We start from the raw sequence: 18,458 nt of genomic DNA, 5'->3' as shown, positions 1-18,458 counted from the left end.
CATTATATTATACTAGGAACAAGGGGACACATTATATTATACTAGGAACAAGGTGACACATTATATTATACTAGGAACAAGGTGACACATTATATTATACTAGGAACAAGGTGACACATTATATTATACTAGGAACAAGGGGACACATTATACTAGGAACAAGGTGACACATATACTAGGAACAAGGTGACACATTATATTATACTAGGAACAAGGGGACACATTATACTAGGAACATTATATTAGGTGACACATTATATTAGGAACAAGGGGACACATTATATTAGGAACAAGGTGACACATTATATTATACTAGGAACAAGGGGACACATTATATTATACTAGAACAAGGTGACATTATATTATACTAGGAACAAGGGACACATTATATATACTAGGAACAAGGTGACACATTATATTATACTAGGAACAAGGGGACACATTATATTATACTAGGAACAAGGTGACACATTATATTATACTAGGAACAAGGTGACACATATTATACTAGGAACAAGGTGACACATTATATTAACAAGGTACTAGGAACAAGGTGACACATTATATTATACTAGGAACAAGGGGAACACATTATATTATACTAGGAACAAGGTGACACATTATACTAGGAACAAGGTGATACTTAGGAACAAGGTGACACATTATATTATACTAGGAACAAGGTGACACATTATACTAGGAACAAGGGACACATTATATTAGGAACAAGGTGACTTATATTAGGAACAAGGTGACACATTATATTATACTAGGAACAAGGTGACACATTATATTATACTAGGAACAAGGTGACACATTATATTATACTAGGAACAAGGTGACACATTATATTATACTAGGAACAAGGTGACACATTATATTATACTAGGAACAAGGTGACACATTATATTATACTAGGAACAAGGTGACACATTATATTATACTAGGAACAAGGTGACACATTATATTAGGAACAAGGTGACATTATATTATACTAGGAACAAGGTTATACTAGGAACAAGGGGACATTATATTATACTAGGAACAAGGTGACACATTATATTATACTAGGAACAAGGTGACACATTATATTATACTAGGAACAAGGGGACACATTATATTATATACTAGGAACAAGGGGACACATTATATTATACTAGGAACAAGGGGACACATTATATTATACTAGGAACAAGGTGACACATTATATTATACTAGGAACAAGGTGACACATTATATTATACTAGGAACAAGGGGACACATTATATTAGGAACAAGGACACATTATATTATACTAGGAACAAGGACACATTATATTATACTAGGAACAAGGGGACACATTATATTATACTAGGAACAAGGGGACACATTATATTACACATTATATTATACTAGGAACAAGGGGACACATTATATTATACTAGGAACAAGGGGACACATTATATTATACTAGGAACAAGGGGACACATTATATTATACTAGGAACAAGGGGACACATTATATTATACTAGGAACAAGGGGACACATTATATTATACTAGGAACAAGGTGACACATTATATTATACTAGGAACAAGGTATATTATACTAGGAACAAGGGGACACATTATATTATACTAGGAACAAGGGGACACATTATATTATACATTATATTATACTAGGAACAAGGGGACACATTATATTATACTAGGAACAAGGGACACATTATATTATACTAGGAACAAGGGGACACATTATATTATACTAGGAACAAGGTGACACATTATATTATACTAGGAACAAGGTGACACATTATATTATACTAGGAACAAGGTGACACATTATATTATACTAGGAACAAGGTGACACATTATATTATACTAGGAACAAGGTGACACATTATATTATACTAGGAACAAGGTGACACATTATATTATACTAGGAACAAGGTGACACATTATATTATACTAGGAACAAGGTGACACATTATATTATACTAGGAACAAGGGGACACATTATATTATACTAGGAACAAGGTGACACATTATATTATACTAGGAACAAGGGGACACATTATATTATACTAGGAACAAGGTGACACATTATATTATACTAGGAACAAGGGGACACATTATATTATACTAGGAACAAGGTGACACATTATATTATACTAGGAACAAGGAACAAGAACAAGGGACACATTATATTATACTAGGAACAAGGGGACACATTATATTATACTAGGAACAAGGGGACACATTATATTATACTAGGAACAAGGTGACACATTATATTATACTAGGAACAAGGGGACACATTATATTATACTAGGAACAAGGTGACACATATTATACTAGGAACAAGGGGACACATTATATTATACTAGGAACAAGGGGACACATTATATTATACTAGGAACAAGGGGATACTAGGAACAAGGGACACATTATAGGAACAAGGTATACTAGGAACAAGGGACACATTATATTATACTAGAACAAGGTGACACATTATATTATACTAGGAACAAGGTGACACATTATATTATACTAGGAACAAGGTGACACATTATATTATACTAGGAACAAGGGGACACATTATATTATACTAGGAACAAGGTGACACATTATATTATACTAGGAACAAGGGACACATTATATTATACTAGGAACAAGGGGACACATTATATTTATACTAGGAACAAGGTGACACATTATATTATACTAGGAACAAGGGGACACATTATATTATACTAGGAACAAGGTGACACATTATATTATACTAGGAACAAGGGGACACATTATATTATACTAGGAACAAGGGGACACATTATATTATACTAGGAACAAGGTGACACATTATACTAGGAACAAGGGGACACATTATATTATACTAGGAACAAGGTGACAGATTATACTAGGAACAAGGGGACACATTATATTATACTAGGAACAAGGTGACACATTAACAAGGTGACACATTATATTATACTAGGAACAAGGGGACACATTATATTATACTAGGAACAAGGGGACACATTATATTATACTAGGAACAAGGTGACACATTATATTATACTAGGAACAAGGGGACACATTATATTATACTAGGAACAAGGTGACACATTATACTAGGAACAAGGGGACACATTATATTATAGGAACAAGGTGACAGATTATATTAGGAACAAGGGGACACATTATATTATACTAGGAACAAGGTGACACATTATACTAGGAACAAGGGGAACAAGGAGACATTATATTATACTAGGAACAAGGTGACACATTATACTAGGAACAAGGGGACACATTATATTATACTAGGAACAAGGTGACACATTATACTAGGAACAAGGGGACACATTATATTATACTAGGAACAAGGGGACACATTATATTATACTAGGAACAAGGTGACACATTATACTAGGAACAAGGGGACACATTATATTATACTAGGAACAAGGTGACACATTATATTATACTAGGAACAAGGTGACACATTATTATACTAGGAACAAGGGGACACATTATATTATACTAGGAACAAGGTGACACATTATATTATACTAGAACAAGGTGACACATTATTATACTAGGAACAAGGTGACACATTATACTATTACTAGGAACAAGGTGACACATTATATTACTAGGAACAAGGTGACACATTATACTTGGAACAAGGTGACACATTATATTATACTAGGAACAAGGGGACACATTATATTATACTAGGAACAAGGGGACACATTATATTATACTAGGAACAAGGGGACACATTCTACTAGGAACAAGGTGACACATTATATTATACTAGGAACAAGGTGACACATTATATTATACTAGGAACAAGGTGACACATTATATTATACTAGGAACAAGGTGACACATTATATTATACTAGGAACAAGGTGACACATTATTATACTAGGAACAAGGGGACACATTATATTATACTAGGAACAAGGTGACACATTATATTATACTAGGAACAAGGGAACACATTATATTATACTAGGAACAAGGGGACACATTATATTATACTAGGAACAAGGGGACACATTATATTATACTAGGAACAAGGGAACACATTATATTATACTAGGAACAAGGGGACACATTATATTATACTAGGAACAAGGGGACACATTATATTATACTAGGAACAAGGTGACACATTATATTATACTAGGAACAAGGTGACACATTATATTATATTAGGAACATGGTGACACATTATATTATACTAGGAACAAGGTGACACATTATATTATACTAGGAACAAGGGGACACATTATATTATACTAGGAACAAGGTGACACATTATATTATACTAGGAACAAGGGAACACATTATATTATACTAGGAACAAGGGGACACATTATATTATACTAGGAACAAGGGGACACATTATACTAGGAACAAGGTGACACATTATATTATACTAGGAACAAGGGGACACATTATATTATACTAGGAACAAGGGAACACATTATATTATACTAGGAACAAGGGGACACATTATATTATACTAGGAACAAGGGGACACATTATATTATACTAGGAACAAGGGAACACATTATATTATACTAGGAACAAGGGGACACATTATATTATACTAGGAACAAGGGGACACATTATATTATACTAGTAACAAGGTGACACATTATATTATACTAGGAACAAGGGGACACATTATATTATACTAGGAACAAGGGGACACATTATACTAGGAACAAGGGGACACATTATATTATACTAGGAACAAGGGGACACATTATACTAGGAACAAGGGGACACATTATATTATACTAGGAACAAGGGGACACATTATACTAGGAACAAGGGGACACATTATACTAGGAACAAGGGGACACATTATATTATACTAGGAACAAGGGGACACATTATATTATACTAGGAACAAGGGGACACATTATATTATACTAGGAACAAGGGGACACATTATATTATACTAGGAACAAGGGGACACATTATATTATACTAGGAACAAGGGGACACATTATACTAGGAACAAGGTGACACATTATACTAGGAACAAGGTGACACATTATATTATACTAGGAACAAGGGGACACATATTATATTAGGAACAAGGTGACACATTATATTAGGAACAAGGTGACACATTATATTATACTAGGAACAAGGTGACACATTATATTATACTAGGAACAAGGGGACACATATTATATTAGGAACAAGGTGACACATTATATTAGGAACAAGGTGACACATTATATTATACTAGGAACAAGGGGACACATATTATATTAGGAACAAGGTGACACATTATATTAGGAACAAGGGGACACATTATATTATACTAGGAACAAGGTGACACATTATATTAGGAACAAAGGGACACATTATATTATACTAGGAACAAGGGGACACATTATATTATACTAGGAACAAGGTGACACATTATATTATACTAGGAACAAGGTGACACATTATATTATACTAGGAACAAGGTGACACATTATACTAGGAACAAGGTGACACATTATATTATACTAGGAACAAGGTGACACATTATATTATACTAGGAACAAGGGGACACATATTATATTAGGAACAAGGTGACACATTATATTAGGAACAAGGTGACACATTATATTATACTAGGAACAAGGTGACACATTATATTAGTAACAAGGTGACACATTATATTATACTAGGAACAAGGTGACACATTATACTAGGAACAAGGGGACACATTATATTAGGAACAAGGTGACACATTATATTAGGAACAAGGTGACAAATACACTAGGAACAAGGTGACAAATATACTAGCAACAAGGTGACAAATACACTAGGAACAAGGTGACACATTATATTAGGAACAAGGTGACACATTATACTAGGAACAAGGTGACAAATATACTAGGAACAAGGTGACACATTATACTAGGAACAAGGTGACACATTATATTATACTAGGAACAAGGTGACACATTATATTATACTAGGAACAAGGTGACACATTATATTATACTAGGAACAAGGTGACACATTATATTATACTAGGAACAAGGTGACACATTATACTAGGAACAAGTTGACACATTATATTATACTAGGAACAAGGGGACACATTATATTATACTAGGAACAAGGTGACACATTATACTAGGAACAAGGTGACACATTATATTATACTAGGAACAAGGGGACACATTATATTATACTAGGAACAAGGTGACACATTATATTAGGAACAAGGTGACACATTATATTATACTAGGAACAAGGGGACACATTATATTAGGAACAAGGTGACACATTATATTATACTAGGAACAAGGGGACACATTATATTATACTAGGAACAAGGTGACACATTATATTATACTAGGAACAAGGGGACACATTATATTATACTAGGAACAAGGGGACACATTATACTATACTAGGAACAAGGTGACACATTATATTAGGAACAAGGTGACACATTATATTATACTAGGAACAAGGTGACACATTATATTATACTAGGAACAAGGTGACACATTATACTAGGAACAAGGTGACAAATATACTAGGAACAAGGTGACACATTATATTATACTAGGAACAAGGTGACAGATTATACTAGGAACAAGGTGACACATTATATTATACTAGGAACAAGGTGACACATTATACTAGGAACAAGGTGACACATTATATTAGGAACAAGGTGACACATTATATTATACTAGGAACAAGGTGACACATTATACTAGGAACAAGGGGACACATTATATTAGGAACAAGGTGACACATTATATTAGGAACAAGGTGACAAATACACTAGGAACAAGGTGACAAATATACTAGCAACAAGGTGACAAATACACTAGGAACAAGGTGACACATTATATTAGGAACAAGGTGACACATTATACTAGGAACAAGGTGACAAATATACTAGGAACAAGGTGACACATTATACTAGGAACAAGGTGACACATTATATTATACTAGGAACAAGGTGACACATTATATTATACTAGGAACAAGGTGACACATTATATTATACTAGGAACAAGGTGACACATTATATTATACTAGGAACAAGGTGACACATTATACTAGGAACAAGGTGACACATTATACTAGGAACAAGGTGAGACATTATATTATACTAGGAACAAGGGGACACATTATATTATACTAGGAACAAGGTGACACATTATATTAGGAACAAGGTGACACATTATACTAGGAACAAGGTGACACATTATATTATACTAGGAACAAGGGGACACATTATATTATACTAGGAACAAGGTGACACATTATATTAGGAACAAGGTGACACATTATATTATACTAGGAACAAGGGGACACATTATATTAGGAACAAGGTGACACATTATATTATACTAGGAACAAGGGGACACATTATATTATACTAGGAACAAGGTGACACATTATATTATACTAGGAACAAGGGGACACATTATACTATACTAGGAACAAGGTGACACATTATATTAGGAACAAGGTGACACATTATATTATACTAGGAACAAGGTGACACATTATATTATACTAGGAACAAGGTGACACATTATACTAGGAACAAGGTGACACATTATACTAGGAACAAGGTGACACATTATATTATACTAGGAACAAGGTGACAGATTATACTAGGAACAAGGTGACACATTATATTATACTAGGAACAAGGTGACAGATTATACTAGGAACAAGGTGACACATTATATTATACTAGGAACAAGGTGACACATTATATTATACTAGGAACAAGGTGACACATTATATTATACTAGGAACAAGGTGACACATTATATTATACTAGGAACAAGGTGACACATTATATTAGGAACAAGGGGACACATTATATTATACTAGGAACAAGGGGACACATTATACTAGGACTGGACAGTTTTGAGATACCCGACCCGAGGTAGGACAAAACACAAGCATGTGTTTTCCCATCGCGAATAGTTTCCAGTTATGAATTTGATGGTTGTGTAAAAATATTTCACTGCCAAAGTAGTTCAATTGATATATATATATTGTGACACACCCCCTAAACTCAAAACATGCAAACTAATGCCTAGCTGATGGGAACACAAGCTCATGCAGCCCAAAATTACCAGCCTGATATTGGGAATACAATTAGTCAGTCTGTCCTACATTCACAAACAAACAGCATTGAATAATTGGTCTGTACATTACTCTTACAGAATTTTCGCAAAGGCGAGGATATTGGAAATGTCATTAAAGCCTACTGGATGACAACTTGTTTTTAACCAGTACAGAATAATTTATAATCCCCTTATTGTATGGGACACTTTTAAATGTGCCTTCAGAGGCCCTGCAATTCAGTACTCATCTAGAAAACAACTATTTAGGTCAGAAGAGCTCATATTAAAAGGAAAAATGGAAAGACTAACAGAACAGTTAGATAGCAATAAAAACTGTCCCATAAAGGCACAGAATAAGTTAGAGGAAAAACAACAAGAAATGGAGGAACTTATTCAAGAACGATCCAATAAAGAGAACTGGATGGAATATGGGGAGAAATGCACCAAATGGTTTTCTAATCTTCAGCATAGAAATGCTACCAAAAATAATTTACTAAAACTTTTTGCAAATGGAGTCACGCATAATTCACCAAACAATTTTGAAAGACGAAGCAAAGGACTTTAAGCAAGGATTTTGTTTCTATTAATAGAAATGTACAGAAAGACTCATGTGAAGGCCTAATTACAGAGGAGGAACTTCCATATGCAATTAAAGCCTTTAAGTCTGGGGAAACTCCAGGCCTGGATGGCACACCAGTGGTAGTACACTAAACTCCAGGCCTGGATGGCACACCAGTGGTAGTATACTAAACTCCAGGCCTGGATGGCACACCAGTGGTAGTATACTAAACTCCAGGCCTGGATGGCACACCAGTGGTAGTACACTAAACTCCAGGCCTGGATGGCACACCAGTGGTAGTACACTAAACTCCAGGCCTGGATGGCACACCAGTGGTAGTATACTAAACTCCAGGCCTGGATGGCACACCAGTGGTAGTACACTAAACTCCAGGCCTGGATGGCACACCAGTGGTAGTACACTAAACTCCAGGCCTGGATGGCACACCAGTGGTAGTATACTAAACTCCAGGCCTGGATGGCACACCAGTGGTAGTACACTAAACTCCAGGCCTGGATGGCACAGCAGTGGTAGTATACTAAACTCCAGGCCTGGATGGCACACCAGTGGTAGTATACTAAACTCCAGGCCTGGATGGCACACCAGTGGTAGTATACTAAACTCCAGGCCTGGATGGCACACCAGTGGTAGTATACTAAACTCCAGGCCTGGATGGCACACCAGTGGTAGTATACTAAACTCCAGGCCTGGATGGCACACCAGTGGTAGTATACTAAACACCAGGCCTGGATGGCACACCAGTGGTAGTATACTAAACTCCAGGCCTGGATGGCACACCAGTGGTAGTATACTAAACTCCAGGCCTGGATGGCACACCAGTGGTAGTATACTAAACTCCAGGCCTGGATGGCACACCAGTGGTAGTATACTAAACTCCAGGCCTGGATGGCACACCAGTGGTAGTATACTAAACTCCAGGCCTGGATGGCACACCAGTGGTAGTATACTAAACTCCAGGCCTGGATGGCACACCAGTGGTAGTATACTAAACTCCAGGCCTGGATGGCACACCAGTGGTAGTATACTAAACTCCCTGGATGGCACACCAGTGGTAGTATACTAAACTCCAGGCCTGGATGGCACACCAGTGGTAGTATACTAAACTCCAGGCCTGGATGGCACACCAGTGGTAGTATACTAAACTCCAGGCCTGGATGGCACACCAGTGGTAGTATACTAAACTCCAGGCCTGGATGGCACACCAGTGGTAGTATACTAAACACCAGGCCTGGATGGCACACCAGTGGTAGTATACTAAACTCCAGGCCTGGATGGCACACCAGTGGTAGTATACTAAACTCCAGGCCTGGATGGCACACCAGTGGTAGTACACTAAACTCCAGGCCTGGATGGCACACCAGTGGTAGTATACTAAACTCCAGGCCTGGATGGCACACCAGTGGTAGTATACTAAACTCCAGGCCTGGATGGCACACCAGTGGTAGTATACTAAACTCCAGGCCTGGATGGCACACCAGTGGTAGTATACTAAACTCCAGGCCTGGATGGCACACCAGTGGTAGTAGCGACATGCATAACGCATATAGAATTCAAAAGGTATTGTCAGACATTATTCATCCTAATCAGACAGGTTTTTTACATGGACGATACATTTAGAGATAATATAAGACAAGTACTAGAAACAATAGAATATTATGAAAAATCTGGGAAACCAGGCCCGGTATTCATAGCTGATTTTGAAAAGGCTTTTGATAAAGTACGACTGGAGTTTATATATAAATGCCTGGAATATAAACATTTTCGTGAATCTCTTAGAAAATGGGTTGAAGTTAAGTGTAGCAAACAACAGGCATAACATATTAAATAATGGCTACTTATCAACGTTTTAAACAGTCTAGAGGAGTAAAACAAGGTTGTCCACTATCTGCATATCTATTTATTATCGCCATCGAAATGTTAGCTGTTAAAATCAGATCCAACAATAATATTAAGGGATTAGAAATCCAGGGTTTAAAAACTAAGGTGTCATTGTACTCTGATTCATGTTTTCTTTAAAATCCACAATTAGTCTCTCCACGGCCTCATAGAGGATCTCGATCACTGTTCTAACCTCTGGATTACAACCAAATGATGATCAGTGTACTGGATCACTAAACACTTCAGCTTTTACATGACCGTGTAGTTTACCAATAAAATGGTCTAACGGGGATGTGGACAGACTCCGTATACAAACCCATAACAAATAAATGATCTCACTCCAATACATTTCATAAAAAGTTAGCAAAAATAGATAAGATCTTACTACCATGAAAAGGAAAATAACTGTATGTTTGTGTAAAAAATCACCCTGATTAACTCTTTAGTCATATCCCAGTTTACCCTGATTAACTCTTTAGTCATATCCCAGTTTACCCTGATTAACTCTTTAGTCATATCCCAGTTCACCCTGATTAACTCTTTAGTCATATCCCAGTTTACCCTGATTAACTCTTTAGTCATATCCCAGTTTACCCTGATTAACTCTTTAGTCATATCCCAGTTCACCCTGATTAACTCTTTAGTCATATCCCAGTGTACCCTGATTAACTCTAGTCATATCCCAGTTTACCCTGATTAACTCTAGTCATATCCCAGTTTACCCTGATTAACTCTCTAGTCATATCCCAGTTTACCCTGATTAACTCTTTAGTCATATCCCAGTTTACCCTGATTAACTCTTTAGTCATATCCCAGTTTACCCTGATTAACTCTTTAGTCATATCCCAGTTTACCCTGATTAACTCTTTAGTCATATCCCAGTTTACCCTGATTAACTCTTTAGTCATATCCCAGTTTACCCTGATTAACTCTTTAGTCATATCCTAGTTTACCTATTGTAAACTCTTTAGTCATATCCCAGTTTACCCTGATTAACTCTTTAGTCATATCCCAGTTTACCCTGATTAACTCTTTAGCCATATCCCAGTTTACCCTGATTAACTCTTTAGTCATATCCCAGTTTACCCTGATTAACTCTTTAGTCATATCCCAGTTTACCTATTGGGTTATGGCCTTGCCTACACCTAGCGACCTGATTTTTAATTTATATGAGAGAAGAAAAAACATGTTATATTTGGATCGGTCAACCAGACTAAATAAAAAGGGTCTTTCCTGACATATATACAGTAACACGTCTTTTGATGTTGTGGCAATGGAATCTAATCTGCTCTAAAAACTGACCCTCTGTGTCTCTAGGTGTGAGGAGCACTGACCCTCTCCTCTGTGTCTCTAGGTGTGAGGAGCACTGACCCTCTCCTCTGTGTCTCTAGGTGTGAAGAGCACTGACCCTCTCCTCTGTGTCTCTAGGTGTGAGGAGCACTGACCCTCTCCTCTGTGTCTCTAGGTGTGAGGAGCACTGACCCTCTCCTCTGTGTCTCTAGGTGTGAGGAGCACTGACCCTCTCCTCTGTGTCTCTAGGTGTGAGGAGCACTGACCCTCTCCTCTGTGTCTCTAGGTGTGAGGAGCACTGACCCTCTCCTCTGTGTCTCTAGGTGTGAGGAGCACTGACCCTCTCCTCTGTGTCTCTAGGTGTGAGGAGCACTGACCCTCTCCTCTGTGTCTCTAGGTGTGAGGAGCACTGACCCTCTCCTCTGTGTCTCTAGGTGTGAGGAGCACTGACCCTCTCCTCTGTGTCTCTAGGTGTGAGGAGCACTGACCCTCTCCTCTGTGTCTCTAGGTGTGAGGAGCACTGACCCTCTCCTCTGTGTCTCTAGGTGTGTGGAGCACTGACCCTCTCCTCTGTGTCTCTAGGTGTGAGGAGCACTGACCCTCTCCTCTGTGTCTCTAGGTGTGAGGAGCACTGACCCTCTCCTCTGTGTCTCTAGGTGTGAGGAGCACTGACCCTCTCCTCTGTGTCTCTAGGTGTGAGGAGCACTGACCCTCTCCTCTGTGTCTCTAGGTGTGAGGAGCACTGACCCTCTCCTCTGTGTCTCTAGGTGTGAAGAGCACTGACCCTCTCCTCTGTGTCTCTAGGTGTGAAGAGCACTGACCCTCTCCTCTGTGTCTCTAGGTGTGAGGAGCACTGACCCTCTCCTCTGTGTCTCTAGGTGTGAGGAGCACTGACCCTCTCCTCTGTGTCTCTAGGTGTGAGGAGCACTGACCCTCTCCTCTGTGTCTCTAGGTGTGAGGAGCACTGACCCTCTCCTCTGTGTCTCTAGGTGTGAGGAGCACTGACCCTCTCCTCTGTGTCTCTAGGTGTGAGGAGCACTGACCCTCTCCTCTGTGTCTCTAGGTGTGAGGAGCACTGACCCTCTCCTCTGTGTCTCTAGGTGTGAGGAGCACTGACCCTCTCCTCTGTGTCTCTAGGTGTGAGGAGCACTGACCCTCTCCTCTGTGTCTCTAGGTGTGAGGAGCACTGACCCTCTCCTCTGTGTCTCTAGGTGTGAGGAGCACTGACCCTCTCCTCGGTGTCTCTAGGTGTGAGGAGCACTGACCCTCTCCTCTGTGTCTCTAGGTGTGAGGAGCACTGACCCTCTCCTCTGTGTCTCTAGGTGTGAGGAGCACTGACCCTCTCCTCTGTGTCTCTAGGTGTGAGGAGCACTGACCCTCTCCTCTGTGTCTCTAGGTGTGAGGAGCACTGACCCTCTCCTCTGTGTCTCTAGGTGTGAGGAGCACTGACCCTCTCCTCTGTGTCTCTAGGTGTGAGGAGCACTGACCCTCTCCTCTGTGTCTCTAGGTGTGAGGAGCACTGACCCTCTCCTCTGTGTCTCTAGGTGTGAGGAGCACTGACCCTCTCCTCTGTGTCTCTAGGTGTGAGGAGCACTGACCCTCTCCTCTGTGTCTCTAGGTGTGAGGAGCACTGACCCTCTCCTCTGTGTCTCTAGGTGTGAGGAGCACTGACCCTCTCCTCTGTGTCTCTAGGTGTGAGGAGCACTGACCCTCTCCTCTGTGTCTCTAGGTGTGAGGAGCACTGACCCTCTCCTCTGTGTCTCTAGGTGTGAGGAGCACTGACCCTCTCCTCTGTGTCTCTAGGTGTGAGGAGCACTGACCCTCTCCTCTGTGTCTCTAGGTGTGAGGAGCACTGACCCTCTCCTCTGTGTCTCTAGGTGTGAGGAGCACTGACCCTCTCCTCGGTGTCTCTAGGTGTGAGGAGCACTGACCCTCTCCTCTGTGTCTCTAGGTGTGAGGAGCATGCACAGTACAGATATCCAGTGGTCTGCCATCTTGAGTTGGGGCTATGCTGACAACATGCTGAGGCTGAAGAGCAAACAGAGTGAACCTCCCATCAACTTCATACAGTGCTCTCCACTCCACCAGGTAAACTGCTGTACCTTTAATATCACTAAACCCTCAATGTATATTCATATAGCTGACTGAAGATTAAGACCAGGGTCTGTGACCCAGATAGGAGACTCCACAACTCATTGAGGCTGTTAATGACAGGGCAATGGGAGACTCCACAACTCTGACAGGGCAATGGGAGACTCCACAACTCCTTGAGGCTGTTAATGACAGGGCAATGGGAGACTCCACAACTCCTTGAGGCTGTTAATGACAGGGCAATGGGAGACTCCACAACTCATTGAGGCTGTTAATGACAGGGCAATGAGAGACTCCACAACTCATTGAGACTGTTAATGACAGGGCAATGGGAGACTCCACAACTCATTGAGACTGTTAATGACAGGGCAATGGGAGACTCCACAACTCTGACAGGGCAATGGGAGACTCCACAACTCCTTGAGGCTGTTAATGACAGGGCAATGGGAGACTCCACAACTCTGACAGGGCAATGGGAGACTCCACAACTCCTTGAGGCTGTTAATGACAGGGCAATGGGAGACTCCACAACTCCTTGAGGCTGTTAATGACAGGGCAATGGGAGACTCCACAACTCATTGAGGCTGTTAATGACAGGGCAATGAGAGACTCCACAACTCATTGAGACTGTTAATGACAGGGCAATGGGAGACTCCACAACTCATTGAGACTGTTAATGACAGGGCAATGGGAGACTCCACAACTCTGACAGGGCAATGGGAGACTCCACAACTCATTGAGGCTGTTAATGACAGGGCAATGGGAGACGCCACAACTCTGACAGGGCAATGGGAGACTCCACAACTCATTGAGGCTGTTAATAACAGGGCAATGGGAGACTCTACAACTCATTGAGGCTGTTAATGACAGGGCAATGGGAGACTCCACAACCCATTGAGGCTGTTAATGACAGGGCAATGGGAGACTCCACAACTCCTTGAGGCTGTTAATGACAGGGCAATGGGAGACTCCACAACTCATTGAGGCTGTTAATGACAGGGCAATGGGAGACTCCACAACTCCTTGAGGCTGTTAATGACAGGGCAATGGGAGACTCCACAACTCATTGAGGCTGTTAATGACAGGGCAATGGGAGACTCTACAACTCATTGAGGCTGTTAATGACAGGGCAATGGGAGACTCCACAACCCATTGAGGCTGTTAATGACAGGGCAATGGGAGACTCTACAACTCATTGAGGCTGTTAATGACAGGGCAATGAGAGACTCTACAACTCCTTGTACTTTTCTTCAGTACATCACCTACTGTATATGAAGACTACTGTATTTATCATTCTCTCTCTCTAGGTAACAGCGTGTGCCTGGGTGTCTGATGGTTGTCAGCTGTTCACCGGCAGTAGGTGTGGAGTCATCACGGCCTATATTAACCGCTTCAATACTACAACTGTGAGTAGTACAAGCCTATCTCTCTCAATATATATACACACTGCATAAACAAAAGTAAGTGCTCCTCAACATCTCAGTCCAAAATCATTAATATGAAGTTGGTCCCCCCTTTGTTGCTATAACAGCCTCCTCTCTTCTGGGAAGGCTTTAATATGGAGTTGGTCCCCCCTTTGTTGCTATAACAGCCTCCTCTCTTCTGGGAAGGCTTTAATATGGAGTTGGTCCCCCCTTTGTTGCTATAACAGCCTCCTCTCTTCTGGGAAGGCTTTAATATGGAGTTGGTCCCCCCTTTGTTGCTATAACAGCCTCCACTCTTCTGGGAAGGCTTTCCACTAGATGTAGGAACATTGCTGCTATAACAGCCTCCACTCTTCTGGGAAGGCTTTCCACTAGATGTAGGAACATTGCTGCTATAACAGCCTCCACTCTTCTGGGAAGGCTTTCCACTAGATGTAGGAACATTGCTGCTGTAACAGCCTCCACTCTTCTGGGAAGGCTTTCCACTAGATGTAGGAACATTGCTGCTATAACAGCCTCCACTCTTCTGGGAAGGCTTTCCACTAGATGTTGGAACATTGCTGCTATAACAGCCTCCACTCTTCTGGGAAGGCTTTCCACTAGATGTAGGAACATTGTTGCTATAACAGCCTCCACTCTTCTGGGAAGGCTTTCCACTAGATGTAGGAACATTGCTGCTATAACAGCCTCCACTCTTCTGGGAAGGCTTTCCACTAGATGTAGGAACATTGCTGTGGGGACTTGGGCTCATTAGTGAGGCCGTCCACTGATGTTGAGCGATTAGGCCTGGCTCGTAGTCGGTTTTTCAATTCATCCCAAAGTTGTTCTATGGTGTTGAGGTCAGGGCTCTGTGCAGGCCTGTCAAGTTCTTCCACACCGATCTCGACAAACCATTTCTGTATGGACCTCGCTATGTGCACGACAGCGTTGTCATGCTGAAGCAGAGAAGGGCCTTCCCCAAACTGTTGCCTTAAAGTTGGAAGCACAGAATCATCTAGAATGTCATCGAATGCTGTAGCGTTAAGATTTCCCTTCACTGGAACTAAGGGGCCCAAACCATGAAAAACAGCCCCAGACCATTATTCCTCCTCCACCAAACTTTACAGTTGGTACTATGCATTGGGGCAGGTAGCGTTCTCCTGGCATCCGCCAAACCCAGATCTGTCCGTCTGACTGCCAGAGGGTGAAGTGATTCATCACTCCAGAGAATGTGTTTCCATTGCTCCAGAGTCCAATGGTGGTGATCCACTCCAGCCAGCGCTTGGCATTGTGCATGGTGATCTTAGGTTTGTATGCAGCTGCTCGACCATGGAAACCCATTTTATGAAGTTCCTGACGAACAGTTATTGTGCTGACGTTGCTTCCAGGGGCAGTTTGGACCTCAGTAGTGAGTGTTGCAACCGAAGAAAGATGATTTTTATGCGCTTCAGTACTCAGTGGTCCCGTTCTGTGAGCTTGTGTGGCCTACCACTTCGCGGCTGAGCCGTTGTTGCTCCTAGAGGTTTCCACTTCACAATAACAGCACTTACAGTTGACCTGGGCAGCTCTAGCAGGGCAGACACTGGATTAGCAGACTTGTTGGAAAGGTGGCATCCTATGACGGTACCACGTTGAAAGTCACTGAGCTCTTCAGTAAAGGGCCATTCTAGTTCCAGTGTTTGTCTATGGAGATTGCATGGCTGTGTGCTTGATTTTTTTGTATTCTTTGTGGATCTGTGTAATCTCAGGGAAATATGGGTCTCTAATATGGTCATACATTTGGCAGGAGGTTAGGAAGTGCAGCTCAGTTTCCACCTCATTTTGTGGGCAGTGAGCACATAGCCTGTCCTCTCTTGAGAGCCATGTCTGCCTACGGCGGCATTTCTCAATAGCAAGGCCTTTTCTCTCTCTCCCTTTTCTCTCTCCCTTTTCTCTCTCCCTTTTCTCTCTCTCTTCTCCCTCTCTCTCTCTCTTCTCCCTCTCCCCCTCTCTCTTTTCTCCCCTCTCTCTTTTCTCCCCCTCTCTCTTTTCTCCCCCTCTCTCTTTTCTCCCCCTCTCTCTTTTCTCCCCCTCTCTCTTTTCCCCCCCTCTCTCTCTCTTTTCTCCCTCTCCCTCTCTCTCTTCTCCCTCTCTCTCTTCTCTCTCTCCCTTTTCTCCCTCTCTCTCTTCTCTCCTCTCTCTCTTCTCCCTCTCTTCTCTCTCTCTCTTCTCTCTCTTCTCCCTCTCTCTTCTCCCTCTCTCTCTCTTCTCCCTCTCTCTCTCCCTTTTCTCTCTCTCTCCCTTTTCTCTCTCTCTCCCTTTTCTGTCTTTCACTTTCTCCCCCTTTCTTTCGCTCTCTCGCCTCTCTCTCTCTTTACCAGCACCACATTGAGTACATTACTGTGGGTCTCCATGGCAACACCCTCAGTCACCATCCACCCTCCAGCCATCGTCCTCTCTCCATCCTTCCATCCGTCCGCCTCCACATCAACACCCACTGACCTACCATTATCCCTCCCCCGAGACCCCCACAGTGCATACTCTGTCTCTGTCTGTCTGTCTCTCTCTCTGTCTCGCTCTGTCTGTCTGTCTCGCTCTCTGTCTGTCTGTCTCGCTCTCTGTCTGTCTGTCTCGCTCTCTGTCTGTCTGTCTCGCTCTCTGTCTGTCTGTCTCGCTCTCTGTCTGTCTGTCTCGCTCTCTGTCTGTCTGTCTCGCTCTCTGTCTGTCTGTCTCGCTCTCTGTCTGTCTGTCTCGCTCTCTGTCTGTCTGTCTCGCTCTCTGTCTGTCTGTCTCGCTCTCTGTCTGTCTGTCTCGCTCTCTGTCTGTCTGTCTCGCTCTCTGTCTGTCTGTCTCGCTCTCTGTCTGTCTGTCTCGCTCTCTGTCTGTCTGTCTCGCTCTCTGTCTGTCTGTCTCGCTCTCTGTCTGTCTGTCTCAGTTCAATTTATTGACATGGCAAGTTCATTATTAATTACATTGTGAAAGTATACCTATAGAACAATTTTATATATATATTTATATATAAATAAATGTTGGGACCAACAGCAATAATAATAGTAGTAGTGGACATGGGATTACCATTAACAACAACTACAACAACAATATTAGTGAGAACAACAATACAT

At 41.4% G+C, this 18,458-nt stretch overlaps 1 protein-coding gene across 1 annotated transcript in view; it reads left to right on the top strand.

The window, feature by feature from the left end:
• The window catches only part of LOC135532640 (lysosomal-trafficking regulator-like), a 62,952-nt gene that overhangs the window by 27,360 nt on the left and 17,134 nt on the right, over nt 1-18,458 (top strand). The window contains exons 8-9 of the mRNA XM_064960105.1: nt 13,815-13,951; nt 15,262-15,360. Of these exons, the coding sequence (XP_064816177.1) occupies nt 13,815-13,951; nt 15,262-15,360 (236 nt within the window). The remainder of the gene's footprint in view (nt 1-13,814; nt 13,952-15,261; nt 15,361-18,458) is intronic.

This window comes from Oncorhynchus masou, unplaced genomic scaffold (assembly GCF_036934945.1).
Source record: "Oncorhynchus masou masou isolate Uvic2021 unplaced genomic scaffold, UVic_Omas_1.1 unplaced_scaffold_1959, whole genome shotgun sequence".
Lineage (NCBI taxonomy): Eukaryota > Metazoa > Chordata > Actinopteri > Salmoniformes > Salmonidae > Oncorhynchus > Oncorhynchus masou.
Note: the sequence above shows the minus strand (reverse complement) of the source record. Positions and strands in the feature narration are given on the sequence as shown.